General features: G+C 56.6%; 3 protein-coding genes across 28 annotated transcripts in view; 1 reads left to right on the top strand and 2 right to left on the bottom strand.

Moving 5' to 3' along the window:
- Positions 1-691: 691 nt before the first annotated feature.
- On the bottom strand, positions 692-3939 carry LIMD2 (LIM domain containing 2). Of its 10 annotated transcripts, none has more exons than XM_016932734.3 (5): positions 3849-3939; positions 2135-2226; positions 1906-1947; positions 1677-1816; positions 692-1589 (listed from the first exon to the last, which is right to left on the bottom strand). In XM_016932734.3, exons 2-5 carry the CDS (start codon positions 2174-2176, stop codon positions 1430-1432), a joined length of 384 nt encoding a protein of 127 aa, XP_016788223.1. In that variant the 5' UTR covers positions 2177-2226; positions 3849-3939; the 3' UTR covers positions 692-1429. The 10 variants fall into 10 exon arrangements, with proteins under 10 accessions (XP_016788223.1, XP_016788224.1, XP_016788219.1 ...); XM_016932735.3 differs by lacking the exon at positions 3849-3939 and adding an exon at positions 3235-3346; XM_016932730.3 differs by lacking the exon at positions 3849-3939 and adding an exon at positions 2912-3036.
- LOC107969051 (collagen alpha-1(I) chain-like) lies at positions 2175-4318 on the top strand. Its single transcript, XM_016931040.3, has 3 exons — positions 2175-2238; positions 2405-2520; positions 2777-4318. The coding sequence occupies exons 1-3, from the start codon at positions 2175-2177 to the stop codon at positions 4316-4318; spliced, it is 1722 nt and encodes a 573-aa protein (XP_016786529.1).
- Positions 4319-5701: 1383 nt separating this feature from the next.
- STRADA (STE20 related adaptor alpha) overlaps positions 5702-15372 on the bottom strand; it is a 39884-nt gene continuing 30213 nt past the window's right edge. For 6 of the 17 annotated variants that reach the window (XM_054669859.2, XM_054669863.2, XM_063798102.1 and 3 more), the window contains 6 exons: positions 13566-13674; positions 13329-13452; positions 10094-10265; positions 9482-9586; positions 7203-7444; positions 5702-6613 (listed from right to left, as the gene is read on the bottom strand). In XM_054669859.2, coding sequence (XP_054525834.1) covers positions 6502-6613; positions 7203-7444; positions 9482-9586; positions 10094-10265; positions 13329-13452; positions 13566-13674 — 864 coding nt within the window. In that variant the 3' untranslated portion in view covers positions 5702-6501. 17 annotated transcript variants of the gene reach the window in all.

Raw genomic sequence — 15372 nt, forward strand, 5'->3', positions numbered from 1 at the left:
TGCCTGGTTTGCTCTGCTGTGAACTCAACTCATCCCTCATTGTCCCTGGGTTTTCAGAGAAGCAGAGGTAGTTTCTCTTTGGATTTCCTGAGACAGTAGCTGTGACTGCACCTCCGTAGAGCTTGAAAAGGCAAGGGGATGATGACAGCAGCGAGGGGTAATGTGAGGGGGGACAATCCAGGGGTCACTAAAACCTTGGGCAGCACTTGCTGGGTCTGCTGGTTCCCGCCATTCTTCGCTAACTTACTTCCAGGTCAAAGGGCTGGGAAGAAGGGAGGGAGCTAGACAGCTGGAACCAGCCAGGGAACGCGGCAGCTCGCACCCCAGGCACTGAAGTGCAGCGAGGACAGGCGCCATCACCCACTGGCAGCCTGGCCCTCCCGCTCTCAGGCCTCTTCACAATGGGGTGCATATGGTAAGTAAGTTGGTGGGTCTGAACCAACCCAGAACTGAGGGGTGAGGTGGAGTTTCAGTTCCAAAACCACTGTGGGTGTGACAGCATGAAGCCCTTGCTGTGAAGAGGAGCCCTCCCATTTCTCAATGGTGTGTCAGGGAACTGACACCCACTTCTAGCTCCCTGCCCCCATCAGGGCCGAGGTAGTCGGGGCTGGCCCTGTCCCCCCATGCCCGCCCCATGGTGAGTCTGCACCCTTCCTGTGACAGATCCCCCAGCAGGCCACACAATAGAGAATCTGGATCTATTGAAACATGTTTAAAACGGGGTTGGTCACAACAGGATGGGCACAAATGGGAGTGGGGGAGGGGAGTGGGGCCGCACCAGCCCCTGCCAGTGCTTGAGGCTGCAGCCTGGCGAGTGCTTTTGCTTCTGCTTCTCCACGCTGGTGGTTCGAGATGGTCCCAAGCCCCACTGGGGCAGGCCCTGCCTTGCCCTGCAGAGGCAGGGTGGCTCCACTTCCCCATCTCCTCCCCCATGGGCTGCAGGGGCATTTATGATGCCCAACAGGTGGCACTGTCGCGCTCCTTCCTCCCTGTCTCCGTGGCTCAGAAACAGGTTAAGGGTAGAGGTAGATGGGGAGACGTGGGGGCCACACAGTCTCCGGTGGCAGTGAGGGAGCTTGGGACCCTGAGCGGGGCATGCTGACTCCTTGCTGGAGAAAAGGCACCTAGATAGGGGAGCTGGGCTTGGGGGCCTCCCAGGGGGTCCTGGGGTGAGGTGGGGAGGGAGGCTGAACGAAGCAGGAAGCAGGGTGGTGGGCAGACCCCAATCCTGGTTCCCAAACCCTCACCGGCTGCGGGAGAAGGAAGAAGGAAGGAGTCCTGGAGCAGAGCCCTGCCCTGGTCCCCTACGCCTGAGCAAGCCTCATCCCCTTCCCACCTGGCCCCCACCCAAGCCCAGCTCGACCTCCTTCCCACCTTCCCCCTGCCGGCTCCAGGCCCTCCGCAGAGGGGGTGGAAGGTTACAGAGGCCTCAGGCCGTCTTGGTGCCGGGGTCCACCTCCTTGTGGGCCCAGAGCTCCTTGTGCTGCTTGCGGCCAAACCCCTCGTCGTAGTTGCCTTTGCTCTTAAACAGCTGCTGGAAGTGGGGTTTGCAGTAGAACTCCCCGTGCAGCGCGGCGTAGCTGCCCAGGCTGCAGAAGCCAAACAACGGCGTCAGGTCAGGTCAGGTCGGGGCTGGGTTGGCAGGCGAGGCGGGGGCGGGCAGGGCAGGGGCGCACCTGAGCTTGGTGTGACAGTGCTTGCAGCAGAAGCAAGAGTTGTGGAAAATGAGCTTGTCGGCCACCAGCCGCTCCATGGGGTACACGGTCTTCTGGCAGGCGGCGCAGGTCTCCTTCACCTGGGCCCGCAGGCTGAAGGACTGTGCGGGAGGCTCAGCCAGGTGCTGCCCCAGTGCTCATCCCGCTCCCTCACACCCCTCCTCCCGCACACTCGGCCCCAGGCCCCTACCTTGGAGCGCTGCACCGTGCTGCTGCCGCCGCCTTTGGCGTCCTGAGGGAGAGGGGCGGTCAGGGCAGGGGCAGCTCCGGTAGGCCCTGGACCAGGGCTGCAGCCATCAGCCCAAGGCCCAGGGGCGCGCCGCAGGGCACAAAGGGGGCCGGCAAACTCTGGCGCCTCTCCCCTTCACCCCAGGCCAGGCTCCTGTCCGGGGGGCCCTCCCACCCAGCCGGGCACTTACATGAGAGGGGGTGGCCTGGGCGGCTCCTGCAGCCTGGAACATGGCTCGTTGGAGGTGGAAGCCTCGGGTGGAGACGCGGCACCCGCTGGGTTCTGCAAGGGGAAGTCAGTCGGGAGGGCCCCGCCAGCCCGGCCCCAGCCTGCAGGGTGGGGGGTGTTGACAGGCAGGGGCTGGGGGGATTGCGGTTGGGACTTTCCCTAAGTCATTTCCTGTTGCTCTTGGTCTTGCCACTTCCGCCCCTCACCCACCTCCCCCACCCCTGCTCCCCAGGGGCCGGGGTCCCGAGTGGCACCGTCCCTCGGAAGAACAAAGTTAGCGGGAGCGGAGGGGCCGGGGGCTCCCGCGCAGCCCCCGTGTGCGTCCCGCGGGCTGGGACCCCGCTTGGGGTGAGGGGAGGTCGGGGCCGGCGGGGCCGCGATGAGAAGCCGCGGCCCCGACCTGACCCCGGCCCTCGCTGCCCCGCGCCGCGCCCGGGCGTCCAGGCCTAGGCTGCGCAGCCCCTGGACAGCGCCCGAGGTCCCCGCCCGCCCCGCCCCTCGGCCCCCGACCTGGCCCCGCGAGGACCGGACCCCAGACCCCGGCGCCGCGAGCCCCGCCAGCGGGTCTCGGCTCCGCCCAGCCGGGGGCCGGCCCTGAAACGAGGACTCGAGCCTGTGCGCCCCGGGCGAGAGCGGCTCGCAGACTCGCCGGGACCCCACGGGCGGCCCTCACCCCACACCCCTCGGCGCCTCTCCCGGTTCCGGAGCCGGACGCAGCCCCTCCCCCCGCGGCTCTCACCAGGCCCGGCCTGGGCCGCGGGGCGGGATCGGTCTCCGGGGGCGCACGGGTACGAGGAGGGCGCGGGCGCGAGCTGCTGCCGCTGCCAGTGGTCCCCGAGCCACCGCCGCCGCCACCGCCTTATCGCTGCACCGCCCCCGCCGGCCCCCGCCCCGCGCCCGCCCATTGGCTCCGCCGCGCCCGGAGCCGCCTCCGGGGCCCCGGCGCCGCCGCCGACCCCCCTCCGCGCTTTGTCTTCCCCTCGCCGCCGTCCCCGCCTTTGTCTGTCCCCCGCCCCGGCTCCGCAGCGCCCCGCGGGCCTCGCGCTCGCAGGCCTCGGGTACCGGCCGCGCCGTCTGCCCATCCCGACGGCGGCCCGGCGTGGGGAAGCAACGGTGGCAGGGACAGGATGGAAGGGCCGCGCTCCGCATCCTACTGGGAGGGGACGGGTTCAGGCTGCGGCGGCTGCGGCGGCTGCGGTCGCGGGACACTGGGCGCTCCCGGCCTGGCTCCGGGATAACCGGGCGGGGCCTGGGCCATTCACTGCCTCGGTTTCCCCCGGGTGGCCTCGCGCGTAGGCGCCGGCGCCCCCATCCCCGCCCAGAGCTGTGGGGCCTCAGAGACCCAGCCGGGGCGACCCCGGAGCCTGGCCCAGGGTCCCTCGGGCGGCCGAGTCCTCCCGCCGCCAGGGGCCGCCCCGCCCCTTTGCGGCCCACGAGGCTGGCGGCGGCGTCTGGGCACGCCGTCTCCAGGCCCGGCCGCGAGGCTGCGGGGAGGAGCCTGCACGAGGGCCCCGCGGCCCCACCAGCCCTCGGCGCCTCTGCAACCCTGCGACGGGCTGGGGAGGCCGGTATGCGTGGTTCCCGGAGCACCCGTCCCCCGAGGCTCCACGTACTCAAGCGTTTCTGGGGCGGAATTCTGTGGGCAGCAACGGGGGCCCCCTCTCCAACAAGCGCACCTCATTTCTCACGTGGGAGCCGCGGCCCAGAGAGCTTGGGCCGCAGAGCTGCTCCCTCCCTGCAGCCGCACAGCAGGCCGGAGGCACAGCAGGCGAGAGACGGCCACTCGCTTTGGAGCGGCGGCGAGGCCGGCGCCTTCCCGGGCACCAGGGACTGCGTGGCTTGGCTTGAAATCAGGCTAGAAGCAGCTCCGGGAAGCACAGCCCTGAGCCCAGCGCCTTCCCACACTGTGGCAGGAATAGCACTGGCGGCCCACGCGCTTGTCAGGGAACAGAACAGCTCCCGCCCGACGCCTGGCAGGGGAGCAGGGAGGCTGCAGCTTCCCCAGCGCCCAGCTGTTTCCCAGGCTGGCGGACTCCACGGACCGGCTCCGCGTCTCCTCTCCAGCCTTCTGTTCTCTCTAGAGGAAGATCTGCGTTTTGTCTGCACTGTGGGCCGACTCTCTAGTGGGGAGCGTCAGACCCTCTAAAGTGGCTACCTCTCGGGAAAGCGTCCACACCTGTCATCACATTCTCCAAAGGGGCTGTTTGATGCAAGAAACGGGAAGCCCCGGGGGTACTAGGAGCAGGGCTCGCTGCCATTGGGCATGGTGAGGCCCCGGCACCCTGCCCAGGACGGGCCTGTGGGCTGAGCTGCAGATGGGCATTGAGGATGCCCCAACAGCAAGGTGCAGAAGGCATCCGGAAGCAAAGGAAACTGATGACCAGCGTCAAAAACAAACAAAAAAAGGGAACTTGGCTCGGCGGTGGCTCACGCCTGTAGTCCCAGTACTTTGGGAGGCAGAGACAGGTGGATCACGAGGTCAGAAGTTCAAGACCAGCCTGGCCAACATGGTGAAATCCCGTCTCTACTAAAAATACAAAAATTATCCAGGCGTGGTGGTGTGTGCCTGTAATCCTAGCTACTCGGGAGGCTGAGGCAGAAGAATCGCTTGAACCCGGGAGGTGGAGCCTACAGAGTCAAGATGAAGCCAGTGCACGCCAGCCTGGGCGACAGACTCTGTGTTTGTGTGGCGGGGGGAGGGGGGGGAGGGCGGGGCGAGGCGAAGGGAACTTGAGGTTTAAAGCAGGGGGAGGAGGGCCGGAAATGCTCCCCCGCCCCCCCCCCCCGCGCTGAGACTCACTCGCCCCAGGCCCCATCCTAGCCCAGGGTCAGTGTCATTCCCTTCACCTTAGCCTCTCACTGCCCAAAGAGGCTTACTTTTCTTCTTTAAACTGCTGTTAAAATTTGGGAGGAAACGGAAAGCAAGGGCACCTGATGGTTCAGAGCAGCTTCAGGTTAGAGGGGCATTTGAGGTGCCCGAGCTGGGGGAGGGCCTTCCCCCTGAGGGACTGGGAGAAGGGTAAGCCATGTGCCCTGGAAGCACTGCAGGGAGCCTCAGATTTGCACCCCCTGGCTCACACTCGCTGGCGCCAGCCAGCATGGCAGGGATGAGCGGGGCTGGTTCTTAGGTTTCCTGCTCTTTGGGTGCTAGCACCCAGGGTAAGGAGACACCCATGTCAGGTTGCAAGACAAACCCTTCTACCTCCTTTCCTGCCAAAGGCCACCAGCATCCTCTGCCTCAATCTCAATCTTTGGACCTTTTTAGCTCCAAAGTGGTTTGATGACCACAGGCTAAAATTCATAGTCTTAAAATTTTAGATAGTTAAGAGACAGATCTGTTACAGGTTTTCAAATAAACTGGTCTATCTAGTGTAAGAGGTCACTGCTGAGCTTCAGTGAGCACCCATGGGCCTGCTCTTGGATGGTGGGACAGCTCTCACCTGGGGCAGCATGGCCATCCCTGCAAGCACACACACCAGGAAGCAGCCTGTAGCCCCTGAGCTGACGCAGACACAATGCCATTCTCCAGCAGCGTCTCTGAAAATTTTAATTTGTTCTGACAACGAAACTAACTCAGCATAAGGACTTAAGCCCTCAAGCTAGGCAACACACTGATGGCCCTTGGAGAAAGCACCAGGGCAGCTGGCAGGAGGCGCTAAGATGGATTCTTGGTGGGAAAGGAATGAGGCACACACATAAACCGTGGGAAAGACTTAGGTGTCAGGGCCCAAGCTAGAAGAGGGATAAGGATGGACTGTTCCAGCCTTAGTCTGTGCTTAAAAAGACAGAAATGCCCTTCTCTGGAATTATGAGGGAGAGGTCTGAGGGAAGGGAGGCAGGCAGCTTACTACTTGCCCTTTCACTGACCTATAGCATCTGAGGCATCTGAGAGCAAAGTTAAATAGAATGAGGCTGGTCGCAAGCACTGGGAAGAGGTGGCGGTCCTCGGGTTTAAGGAGTCAAACCCTGGGCTTGGAATTCAGCTCCCAGGGCCAGAGCAGCATCTCTCTTCTGCGGAGGAGGTCACCTGAGCTCACAGGACTGGGAATGTCGGCTTTGGACCCTCCTGATCCCTGGTTGTTGAGATTCCCTTGTGTCTCAAAAGCCTTGGAGCAGTGAAGTGTCTCTCCAGGATTTTCTTTCCCAATCAGTCAGCAGTCAACTTTCCTGGAAGAATGTCCTTTCTACCCAATCTGCCCAGGAGGGCGGGAATGTGGCCGGCCCTCAGGAAGGGCCTCTGGGTGGCCTCTGCATCCCTGGCTGGAGAATGCGCACAGTTTGCAGAGGCTCAGAACTCCCAATCGTCCACCTCCAGCTCTTCCAGGTTTGTTACCAGGCCAAAGATTCCACTGTGGTCCTGAGAATGGCTGCCCTCAAAATTGGTGATGGGGGTGACAGGACGAAGCAATTCGGGCAAAGCCTCTGAGGCACGTCGCTTGATCTGGGGGAGAAGAGAGAGGTGGGTGACAGATCCTGTTGCTGTGGGTCCCAGGACACCATGGGGCAAGGAACCATGGCCTGGTGGCAGATGGGCTGTCGGAGCCAACTCCATGAGAGGAAGGAGCAGTGTCTTTCAGGGGCTTCGGAAGCGGGGTAGTTTCTCTCATTCAAAGGGAGGGGAGAGAAAGCTAAAGGGATTGTGAGTTGTTAGAACCAGAACTAGAACCAGAACCAGAACGAAGGGGCTACGATACCTGCTTGAAGAAAGAGTGGTTCAGGAGGGTGCTGGCACTGGGCCTGGAGGGAAAGGGGAGGAGAGACCGCAGCATCACTGCCGTGCCCCCAGCTTCCCGAAATCCTGCCACTTATGCCTCAGCCTCGGGTCCCCTCTCCCTCTCCCTCAGCTCATGGGAAGCAGTGGCCAGAGCTCCCCAGGCTGGCCTCTGACACACCCAGGAGCTGATCCCTCCTCTGTGTAGCTCCAGATTCCCCTGCAGAACCTTTGGGAGGTAAGTCCCTTCACACCCTGGCCTTACCCTCCTGAGCACCCTCTGCTCTCCCGAAGCCCAGGTCCAGGCCAGCAGGGATACCTGGCATCCGGGTTGCGCTGAAGGCACTGCTCCACAAAGTGGTGGAAGTGGGGGGAGAAGGTTCGGTGGTAGGGGTGGGAGGGTGAGTCGCCGTTGGAGGGCCGGGGGGTGCTGGTGGTCAGGCTGTCACTCAGGCCAGAGTTGGCCACTGAGCGCGAAGGGCTCATGGTCAGCTCCTCAGCGGGGATGGTGCTGGTATCCAACAGGCAGGGCACTGTGCCGTTCAGTTTCTCTAGCAGCATCTGGGGAGGACAGAACCAGGACCTGGGCTGTAGCGGGCGGGGGGGTCCCTGGAAGGCCTGAGAGTCTCTTCACAAATACACTGTTCCCAATATGCAAATGTGATCATTTGAAGAGTGGAAAAGGTGGAAGTGCAGTAAGTCCAATTTTCCCAAAGAAACGCTGGTCACTGGCGTGGCAGCTCCGCCCTAGCCAGGCCAACGTGAAAGGAGAGGGGTTGCACAAAAGTACCCGCTTTCGCCATGGCTGGAAAGCAGGGCTCACAGTTTCCGCTCTCCCTTTACAAGGCATCAAATTCCTTTTACTGTAGAGTCTTCACCCTAGAGGGAAGGAGCAGTCAGATGAACCTGCTTTGAAGCCCAGCTGTCTGCCATGCCCAGGTGGATCCGATGAGGTCTGAGAGGCAGTCCCTGCAGTGCCACAGCCTGGGCTGTCTCTGCAGCAGGCCACACGGGAGCAAGATGCCCAAGGGGAGGCCAGGCTGGGTGGCTGTTCCAAAGTACCCCAACTCAACACATATAAAACCAGCCCCACCTGGGACTGCTGTCCTCGTGGAAGTCCTCATGACCGCATAAGCTGTCCAAGCCAGAAACCTGGAAATTGCTCTAGAGCTGCATTAACGTGATAGCCACTAGCCACTTGTGGCTATTTCGATTTAAATGAGGTTTAAAATTCAGTCCCACAGTCTCACTGGTCACCTTCTAAATGCTCGACAGCCACACAGTCTCATGGCTCCCACGCTGGACAGTGCAGCCACAGAAGCCCTCCTTCGCTGCAGCAAATTCTAGTGGATGGTGCTGCTTCTAGGCCTGGACTTCTTGTTCCTCCTCAGTCACCTTTTCTTTCCTGAGCATCCTCTGTCACTGAATTATTTTACTGAGATCTCCTAGATTCCTCACATAGACTTCCATACCCGCCTAACTGAGCTACGGATCTAATCCATCTGCCGGGGTGGTCTTTGTAAATGAGCTATCTTATGCTGTCACTCCTGTGCTTAGAATCCTCAGCACTGCTCCACAGGCTTTAGGACAGGAACCAGTGCTCTAAAGTGGCATCAAAGCCCTTCACAATGTACCCTTGCTTCCTTCTGCGCCTGTCACCTGGCAGCCCCCAAGAAGCACTGCACCTTGGCCATTTATACCATTTACACCTCCTTGCTGTTCTCCAGATCTGTTTTTTCTAGACTGGGTCTCTGCACATGCTGCTGTCTGCCGAGAAGAGTGTCCTAGTTCCTCCTCCACACAGGTGACTGCTGTCTGCCTTCCAACTCAAGGCTGCCTCCTCCCAGGACTTCCCTGGGCCCCTGCTCTGGGGGGCTGCACTCTGGCCACCCTCCAGCTGCCCCTACCACCGGGCAAGCAGCCTGTGGGTTCCGGAAGTGGCTTAATTAGAGCCTGCATCCTGCCCCTCCCAGTTCTAGACCACACTCCAAGTAGCTGGGACCCAGGTAATCCTTGCCCAAATGACCCCAAATCCATTTTCTGGATTTAATGAGGCTTGGATAAGCCTCTTCCCTGGGTCTGTTTTCCCAAGGGTAGACTGTGCCACTGACTGTGCACCCTTGGATCCTAGGGGTGGCCAAAGGACAGGCATCTGGAGGGGCATGAACAGAAGCTGAACTTACAGAATGGGGGTTCCAAAGGTGTCAGCTGGAATGCGGTTGAGAACTGTGGGAATTCTAAATTAGAAACTGACCTTCCAGGTATATTTATCCAAGTAGGAGGACAGAACATATTTTATGCATTTATAAAAACTAGTTAGCTTAATGTATATGTTTTAAATAGACATGTAGCGTGTGGGCCTCCATTTGCACCCCTGCTCCCGGGCTCCCCTTCCCAAGCTGGCCTCCCTTACCACCAGGTTTGCCACAGGAAGTAAACAGTGAGGTCACCATCCCCCACTGGGTGGGACTTCTTGAAGGAAAAGACAGGGTCTTTCATCTTAGTATTCCTGGTCTGTGTCCTGAGTGTGAGAGCTATTCAACGAACATCTGTGGAAGGCAAGCAGGCAAGAAGGAAACCGATGGGCGGCAGGCTTACCTGGGTGGCAGGCATATCCTTAAAGGGGACATGGCCGTTGGCCAGTTCACAGGCTGTGATTCCCACACTGTAGATGTCAGACTTGGCATCATAACCCTGGAGATTCTAAGCCAGAAAAAAAAGGCCACAGATTACCCCATTTGGTCTTTGTTCTTAGAAAAAGGGTAGAACTAAAGAGAGGAAAAGGATGGCTGTCCCCACATCAGGACCTGCTGCTAATGACTCTCCTTGCCTGTGCTACTGAAGACTAACTGGTATTTTACCACCTGCAACTGGCGATGCTCTGTAAGGAGCAGGAAGTGCCAGCCCCATGCCCCTGCTTAGCACAGGGATCCAGAGAGCAGCAAACATTTCCAAAATGCTCACTCTTCTCATAGGGTGCCAAGGGTCCCTAAAGGGAGCTGAAATTGCATCCAGTAGAGGTTAGGACCCCCTGGGAGGAACCACATCCATCTGCAGTGGACAGGCGCTGCCCACGCTGAGGGCTCCCTCCCTCCAGGAACCCCTTTACCCCACTGGGAGGTTGAGAGCCCCCGACTCCAGGCAATGCCTGAAGGCTCCCTTGGGAATCATGAGTTGGGTAGGGGAGCTCCTCTGGGCCCACACACAGACCTGCTGGAGGACCTCGGGGCTGAGCCACGGCAGAACCTTGACACTGTACTTGGGAAAATCGTGGACCACTCGCTGCCGCTGCCCGTGGCTTATCATGCTGAGGTTGCTGCGCAAACCAGACAGGTAGACCTTCCCATCCACAGAGATCAGGATGTGGCTGGCTTTGACACTCCTGGGGAAGCGGGGAGGGTGTCATGGAGAGCAGGAGCCCCTCCTGCTACAAATTTTTGGTCTTCACACACTCCACCTGGCCAGCTCTCTCCTGTGTGTGTGTGTTATACATGTATATGTGTATTTTACATATACATAACCATGTTTTTGTTTTCATTGAGATAGAGTCTCACTCTGTCACCAGGCTAGAGTGCAGTGGCTCAATCTAGGCTCACTGCAACCTCTGCCTCCTGGGTTCAAGCAATTCCTGTGCCTCAGCCAACCAAGTAGCTGGGATTACAGGTGTGCACCACCACACCCAGCTAATTTTTTTTTTCTTTTTTTTTTGAGACGGAGTCTTGCTCTGTCGCACAGACTGGAGTGTAGTGGCGCCATCTCGGCTCACTGCAAGCTCCGCCTCCCGGGTTCACACCATTCTCCTGCCTCAGCCTCCCGAGTAGCTGGGACTACAGGCACCCGCCACCACGCCTGGCTAATTTTTTTTTTTTTTTTGTATTTTTAGTGGAGACAGGGTTTCACTGTGTTAGCCAGGATGGTCTCGATCTCCTGACCTCGTGATCCACCTGTCTCAGCCTCCCAAAGTGCTAGGATTACCGGTGTGAACCACTGCGCTGGGCCCGCCCAACTAATTTTTATATTTTCAGTAGAGATGGGGTTTTGCCATGTTGGCCATGCCAGTCTTGAACTCCTGGCTTTAAATGATCCGCCTGCTTTGGCCTCCCAAAGTGCTGGGATTACAGGTGTGAATCACCGTGACCGGCCTATAACCAGGTTTTTTGTTCTTGTTGTTGTTGTTGTTGAGACAGAGTCTCACTCTGTCGCCCAGGCTGGAGTGCAGTGGCGCAATCTCAGTTAACTGCAACCTCTGCCTCCCAGGTTCAAGCAATTCTCCTGCCTCAGTCTCCTGAGCAGCTGGGACTACAGGCACATGCCACCACATCCAGCCAGTTTTTGTATTTTTAGTAGAGACAGGGTTTCACCATGTTAGCCAGGCTGGTCTTGAACTCCTGACCTCAAGAGATCCACCCCTTGGCCTCCCAAAGTGCTGCCACTGCATCCAGCTATAACTATGTTTTAATGAAAAACTTCAAATCTACATAAAATAGCATGACTCCATTTACATATCACCAGATTAAAAGCTTATTTAGCTCTGTCATCCAGGCTGGAGTGCAATGGCACGATCTCAGCTCACTGCAGCCTCCACCTCCCAGGTTCAAGTGATTATCTTGCCTCAGCCTCCTGAGTAGCTGGGATTACAGGCACCTGCCACCATGCCCGGCTAATTTTTGTATGTTTAGTAGAGACAGGGTTTTGCGATGTTGGCCAGGCTGGTCTCGAACTCCTGACCTCAGGTGATCCACCCACCTTGGCCTCCCAGAGTGCTGGGACTGTTCAGTGCTCTTGTATGCTCTAGACCACCTCTTGCCCTACCTCCTACGAATGCTTTTAATCTGTACTTCTTATCTGTAGGACTCTTGTAAAGTGTACCTAGGGGTACTGTGTTCCGCATCCCATTCTTCCTTTTTCACTCAGGGCTGTAGTTTCCAGACACATCTGTGTTGCTAGCTGTGTACCTTTCATCTTTGCTTCTAATTGTCACCTTGGTTCTGGGAAGAGATCTAACACTTTTACTCATCCATCCTTCTGGGGACAGACACTCACACTACCCCTAACCAACACACGTGTGAATGGTGACATCCAAACATATCCCCTGATGGGTCTGCACGAGGGTTTCTTTAGGGTGTACATCCAGAAGTGGCACTGATGGTTCTGGTTCCGTGACCCTGACTGGCAGCACCGGGCATCTTCCACCACCTGGACAGGAGGCTCCCCGTCCTTGCCACACTGGGACTCGTCCAGCCTCCCAACCGCTGCCAGTCTCATGTGTATAAGGTGACATCTTGTTTTTCATTTGCTTTTCTCTGATTGTGAGATTTGAGTGGCTCTTCCTATGATGGGTTTGTCTTGGGGTTTCCTCTTTTGTAAACTTCATATCTTTGGCCCATTTTTCTTGCTTTGCTGTCCATTTCTTGTTGATTTGCAAGATTTCCCTGTTACTAATCTCCTGTGGTGACAAAGCTAATATCATCTGCTCTGTCACTTGTTTCTTAACCTTTTTCATGGTATCTTGTATTGGATAGAAATCTTCTTGATCTAATCAAATTCATCAATCTTTTGTCTTATGTTTTGTGCTTCTAAAATGTTGAGAAATTATTACATGCCTCAGGTCACAAAAACATTTTCTCACATTTCCTTCTATTTAAGTCTACAGTTTCACGTTTTACATAGAAGCCTTTAATCCAGCTGGAGTCCTTCTCTGTATGAGGAGTTAGGTAGGGGTCCAGTTTTACCATTTTCCCTACTATGAGCTGATTTCCTGACACTATCTACTAAGCTATCTGTCTTCGCCCTGGTCTTTCAGCATAAGACTGACTCTGGGGCACAGAAAGAAGGAGGCAGAGAGTGGAGTACAAAGGTCCACATCAGATGTTCCTCTCACACAACACTCAGGACCAAGCTGCTCAGCAAAGAGAAAGTCAGTGGCTTCAGCACTAACAGGCTAAGTGACCATCTCCCAAGTCAGTGGCAAGGTCAGAATCCAGATCCTTCTCTCTCTTTTTTTTTCCGACAAGAGTCTCACTCTGCCACCCAGGCTGGAGTGCAGTGGTGTGATCTCCAGTCACTGCAACCTCTGCCTCCCAGGTTCAAGCGATTCTCCTGCCTCAGCTTGTAGTCCCAGCTACTGGGACTACAAGCACGTGCCACCACACCCGGCTAATTTTTGTATTTTTAGTAGAGACAGGGTTTCACTATGTTGGCCAGGCTGGTCTCAAACTCCTGACCTTGTGATCCACCCGCCTTGGCCTCCCAAGCGCTGTGATTACAGGCGTGAGCCATTGCGCTGGGCCCTGTTTCTTTTCAGAGCAAAGAGATCTTCAGCAAGAATCCAGATCCTTGATTTTAAACTCTGGCTTCATTAACTTCAGTCAAACTTCACTTTACCTGAAGGCTCAGGGGTATAGCTACCCACTGTAATCATGGGAAAGGCCGCCTAAGAACGCACCTGTGTACATATCCCATGTGGTGGATGTAGTCGAGGGCCTTCAGCACCCCCTGCAGGATGTAAGCAATCGCCAGCTCATTCATGCCATCCATGAAGTGTGTACAGATGAGATCTTTTGCAGAACCTGCAGAAAAGGATTGCATGGAGGCAGTGAAAGGTAATGGAGGAGGAAAACACAGGCAATCTGACAACAGAGTCCCAATAACCCCTTTCTACCAAGAACCCTTTCCCACTCACCGTATGCCATGAATGATGTGACAACCCACAGCTCATTGTCTGCAATAAAAGTGGCTCGATATGGCACGATATTGGGATGGTTGAAGAGTTTGGAGACATGCAGCTCGCCCTGGAAGCAATGATGAAGCTGAAGTCAGAACCAAATGGCACTGAAGGATGCCGCTCAACACAAAGATGGCAGCATGGACAATAGGGGGACCTGGCACTTTCTGGGTGTTCTCAGAGTCATGGGAACAGCCTAAGCAGGTGCCTGCCAACATAGGAAAAACAAGGCCCTGCTGCCTCTGCAGGGACCCAGCACTGCTTTGCCTCTGCCAGATAGGGAAACTGCCAACAACAAAGGGTGCCAGCACACCGACTCAGAGATGATGAAGGCAAACTGTTGACTGAAGACTTCTGAAGTTATAAGCTTATCTCAATTTCAAGGGCCAACGTAGAGAATTCCTCTTTAAGATAAGAAAACAAAAAATATTTTGTTGTTGTTATTTGTAGAGACAAGGTCTCACTGTGTTGCCCAGGCTGGTCTCAAACTCCTGGGCTCTTGCAATCCTTCTGCCTCAGCCTCCCAAAGTGCTAGGATTATAGGCGTGAGCCACCAAGCCACTGCACCTGGCCAAAAAATGTTTTCTTTTTTATTTTTTTGAGACAGGGTCTTGCTCTGTCACCCAGGCTGGAGTGCAGTGGTGTGATCCCGTCTCACTGCAGCCTGAACTTCCCAGGCTCAAGTCATCCTCCCACCTCAGCCTCGCTGGTAGCTGCGACCACAGGTGGACGTCAACATACCTAGCTAATTTTTTTTATTTTTTTGTAGAGACAGGGTTTTGCCATGTTGCCTAGGCCTGCTTTGGCCTCCCAAAGTGCTGGGATTACAGGCGTGAGCCACTGTGCCCAGCCCAAAACTATGTTTCTATTATAAAAGAAAACATGGCCGGGCATGGTGGCTCACGCCTGTAATCCCAGCACTTTGGGAGGCGAGGCAGGCGGATCACTTGATCCCAAGAGTTGGAGACCAGCCTGGGCAACATGGCAAAACCCCATCTATATGAAACATACAAAAAATTAGTTGAGCATGGTGGTGCATGCCTTTAGTCCCAGCTACTCAGGAAGCTTAAGTGGTAGAATCACCTGTGCCTGAGCAGTTGAGGCTGTGGTGAGCTGTGATTGCACCACCGCACTCCAGTCTGAGCAACAGAGCCAGACCTTGTCTCAAATAAAGAAAAAAAGAAAAAGAAAAAGAAAACACAGTTGATGGAGGAGAAGGCCAGCTGAGACTGGTTTCTGCTCCATCCTCAGACCCACCAAACTACTATGAACAGATGAACAGGTCCTAGAGCACCATCAGGTAACCACCAATTCAGAAAAAGTTGTAAATGAAGGAGGGGAGGGGCTGCAACGAACTCTACTGAAGGAAAACTGCTCCAGGCCCTGAATCTAAGCTGGCATCAGGAAAGGAGAGTCTAACTCCCAGGCACTTACTAGACTCACAGTCTCTCTCCGTTTTGTTTTGTTTTGTTTTTTGAGCCAGGGACTCAGTCTGTCACCCAGGCTGGAGTTTGGTAGTGTAATCTCAAACTCCCGGGCTCAAGCAATCTCCCTGCCTTGCCCTCCCAAAGTGTTGGGATTACAGGCATGAGCTACCATGCCTGCCCCCTCTCTCAGTTTAATGAGAGAGTGGCTACTTGCTTCTCGAATAGAAAGGAATGTCAGGACTGGGCATAGTGGCTCACACCTGTAATCCTAGCATTTTGGGAGGCTGAGGTGAGTTGATTGCTCGAGCTCAGGAGTTTGAGACCAGCCTGGGCAAGAT

Source organism: Pan troglodytes, chromosome 19 (genome assembly GCF_028858775.2).
Source record: "Pan troglodytes isolate AG18354 chromosome 19, NHGRI_mPanTro3-v2.0_pri, whole genome shotgun sequence".
NCBI lineage: Eukaryota > Metazoa > Chordata > Mammalia > Primates > Hominidae > Pan > Pan troglodytes.

What these genes read in the sequence shown, in the direction of transcription:
- LIMD2 (XM_016932734.3), bottom strand. Translation starts at nt 2,176, where the DNA reads ATGTTCCAGGCTGCAGGAGCCGCCCAGGCCACCCCCTCTCAT. An exon ending in CCCAGGCCACCCCCTCTCAT is followed by an intron (nt 1,948 to 2,134) that starts GTAAGTGCCCGG and finishes CCTCTCCCTCAG; the next exon opens with GACGCCAAAGGCGGCGGCAG. An exon ending in CACTGTCACACCAAGCTCAG is followed by an intron (nt 1,590 to 1,676) that starts GTGCGCCCCTGC and finishes TGGCTTCTGCAG; the next exon opens with CCTGGGCAGCTACGCCGCGC.
- LOC107969051 (XM_016931040.3), top strand. Translation starts at nt 2,175, where the DNA reads ATGGCTCGTTGGAGGTGGAAGCCTCGGGTGGAGACGCGGCACCCGCTG. An exon ending in GCTGGGTTCTGCAAGGGGAA is followed by an intron (nt 2,239 to 2,404) that starts GTCAGTCGGGAG and finishes CCTGCTCCCCAG; the next exon opens with GGGCCGGGGTCCCGAGTGGC. An exon ending in GGGCTGGGACCCCGCTTGGG is followed by an intron (nt 2,521 to 2,776) that starts GTGAGGGGAGGT and finishes CCCTGAAACGAG; the next exon opens with GACTCGAGCCTGTGCGCCCC.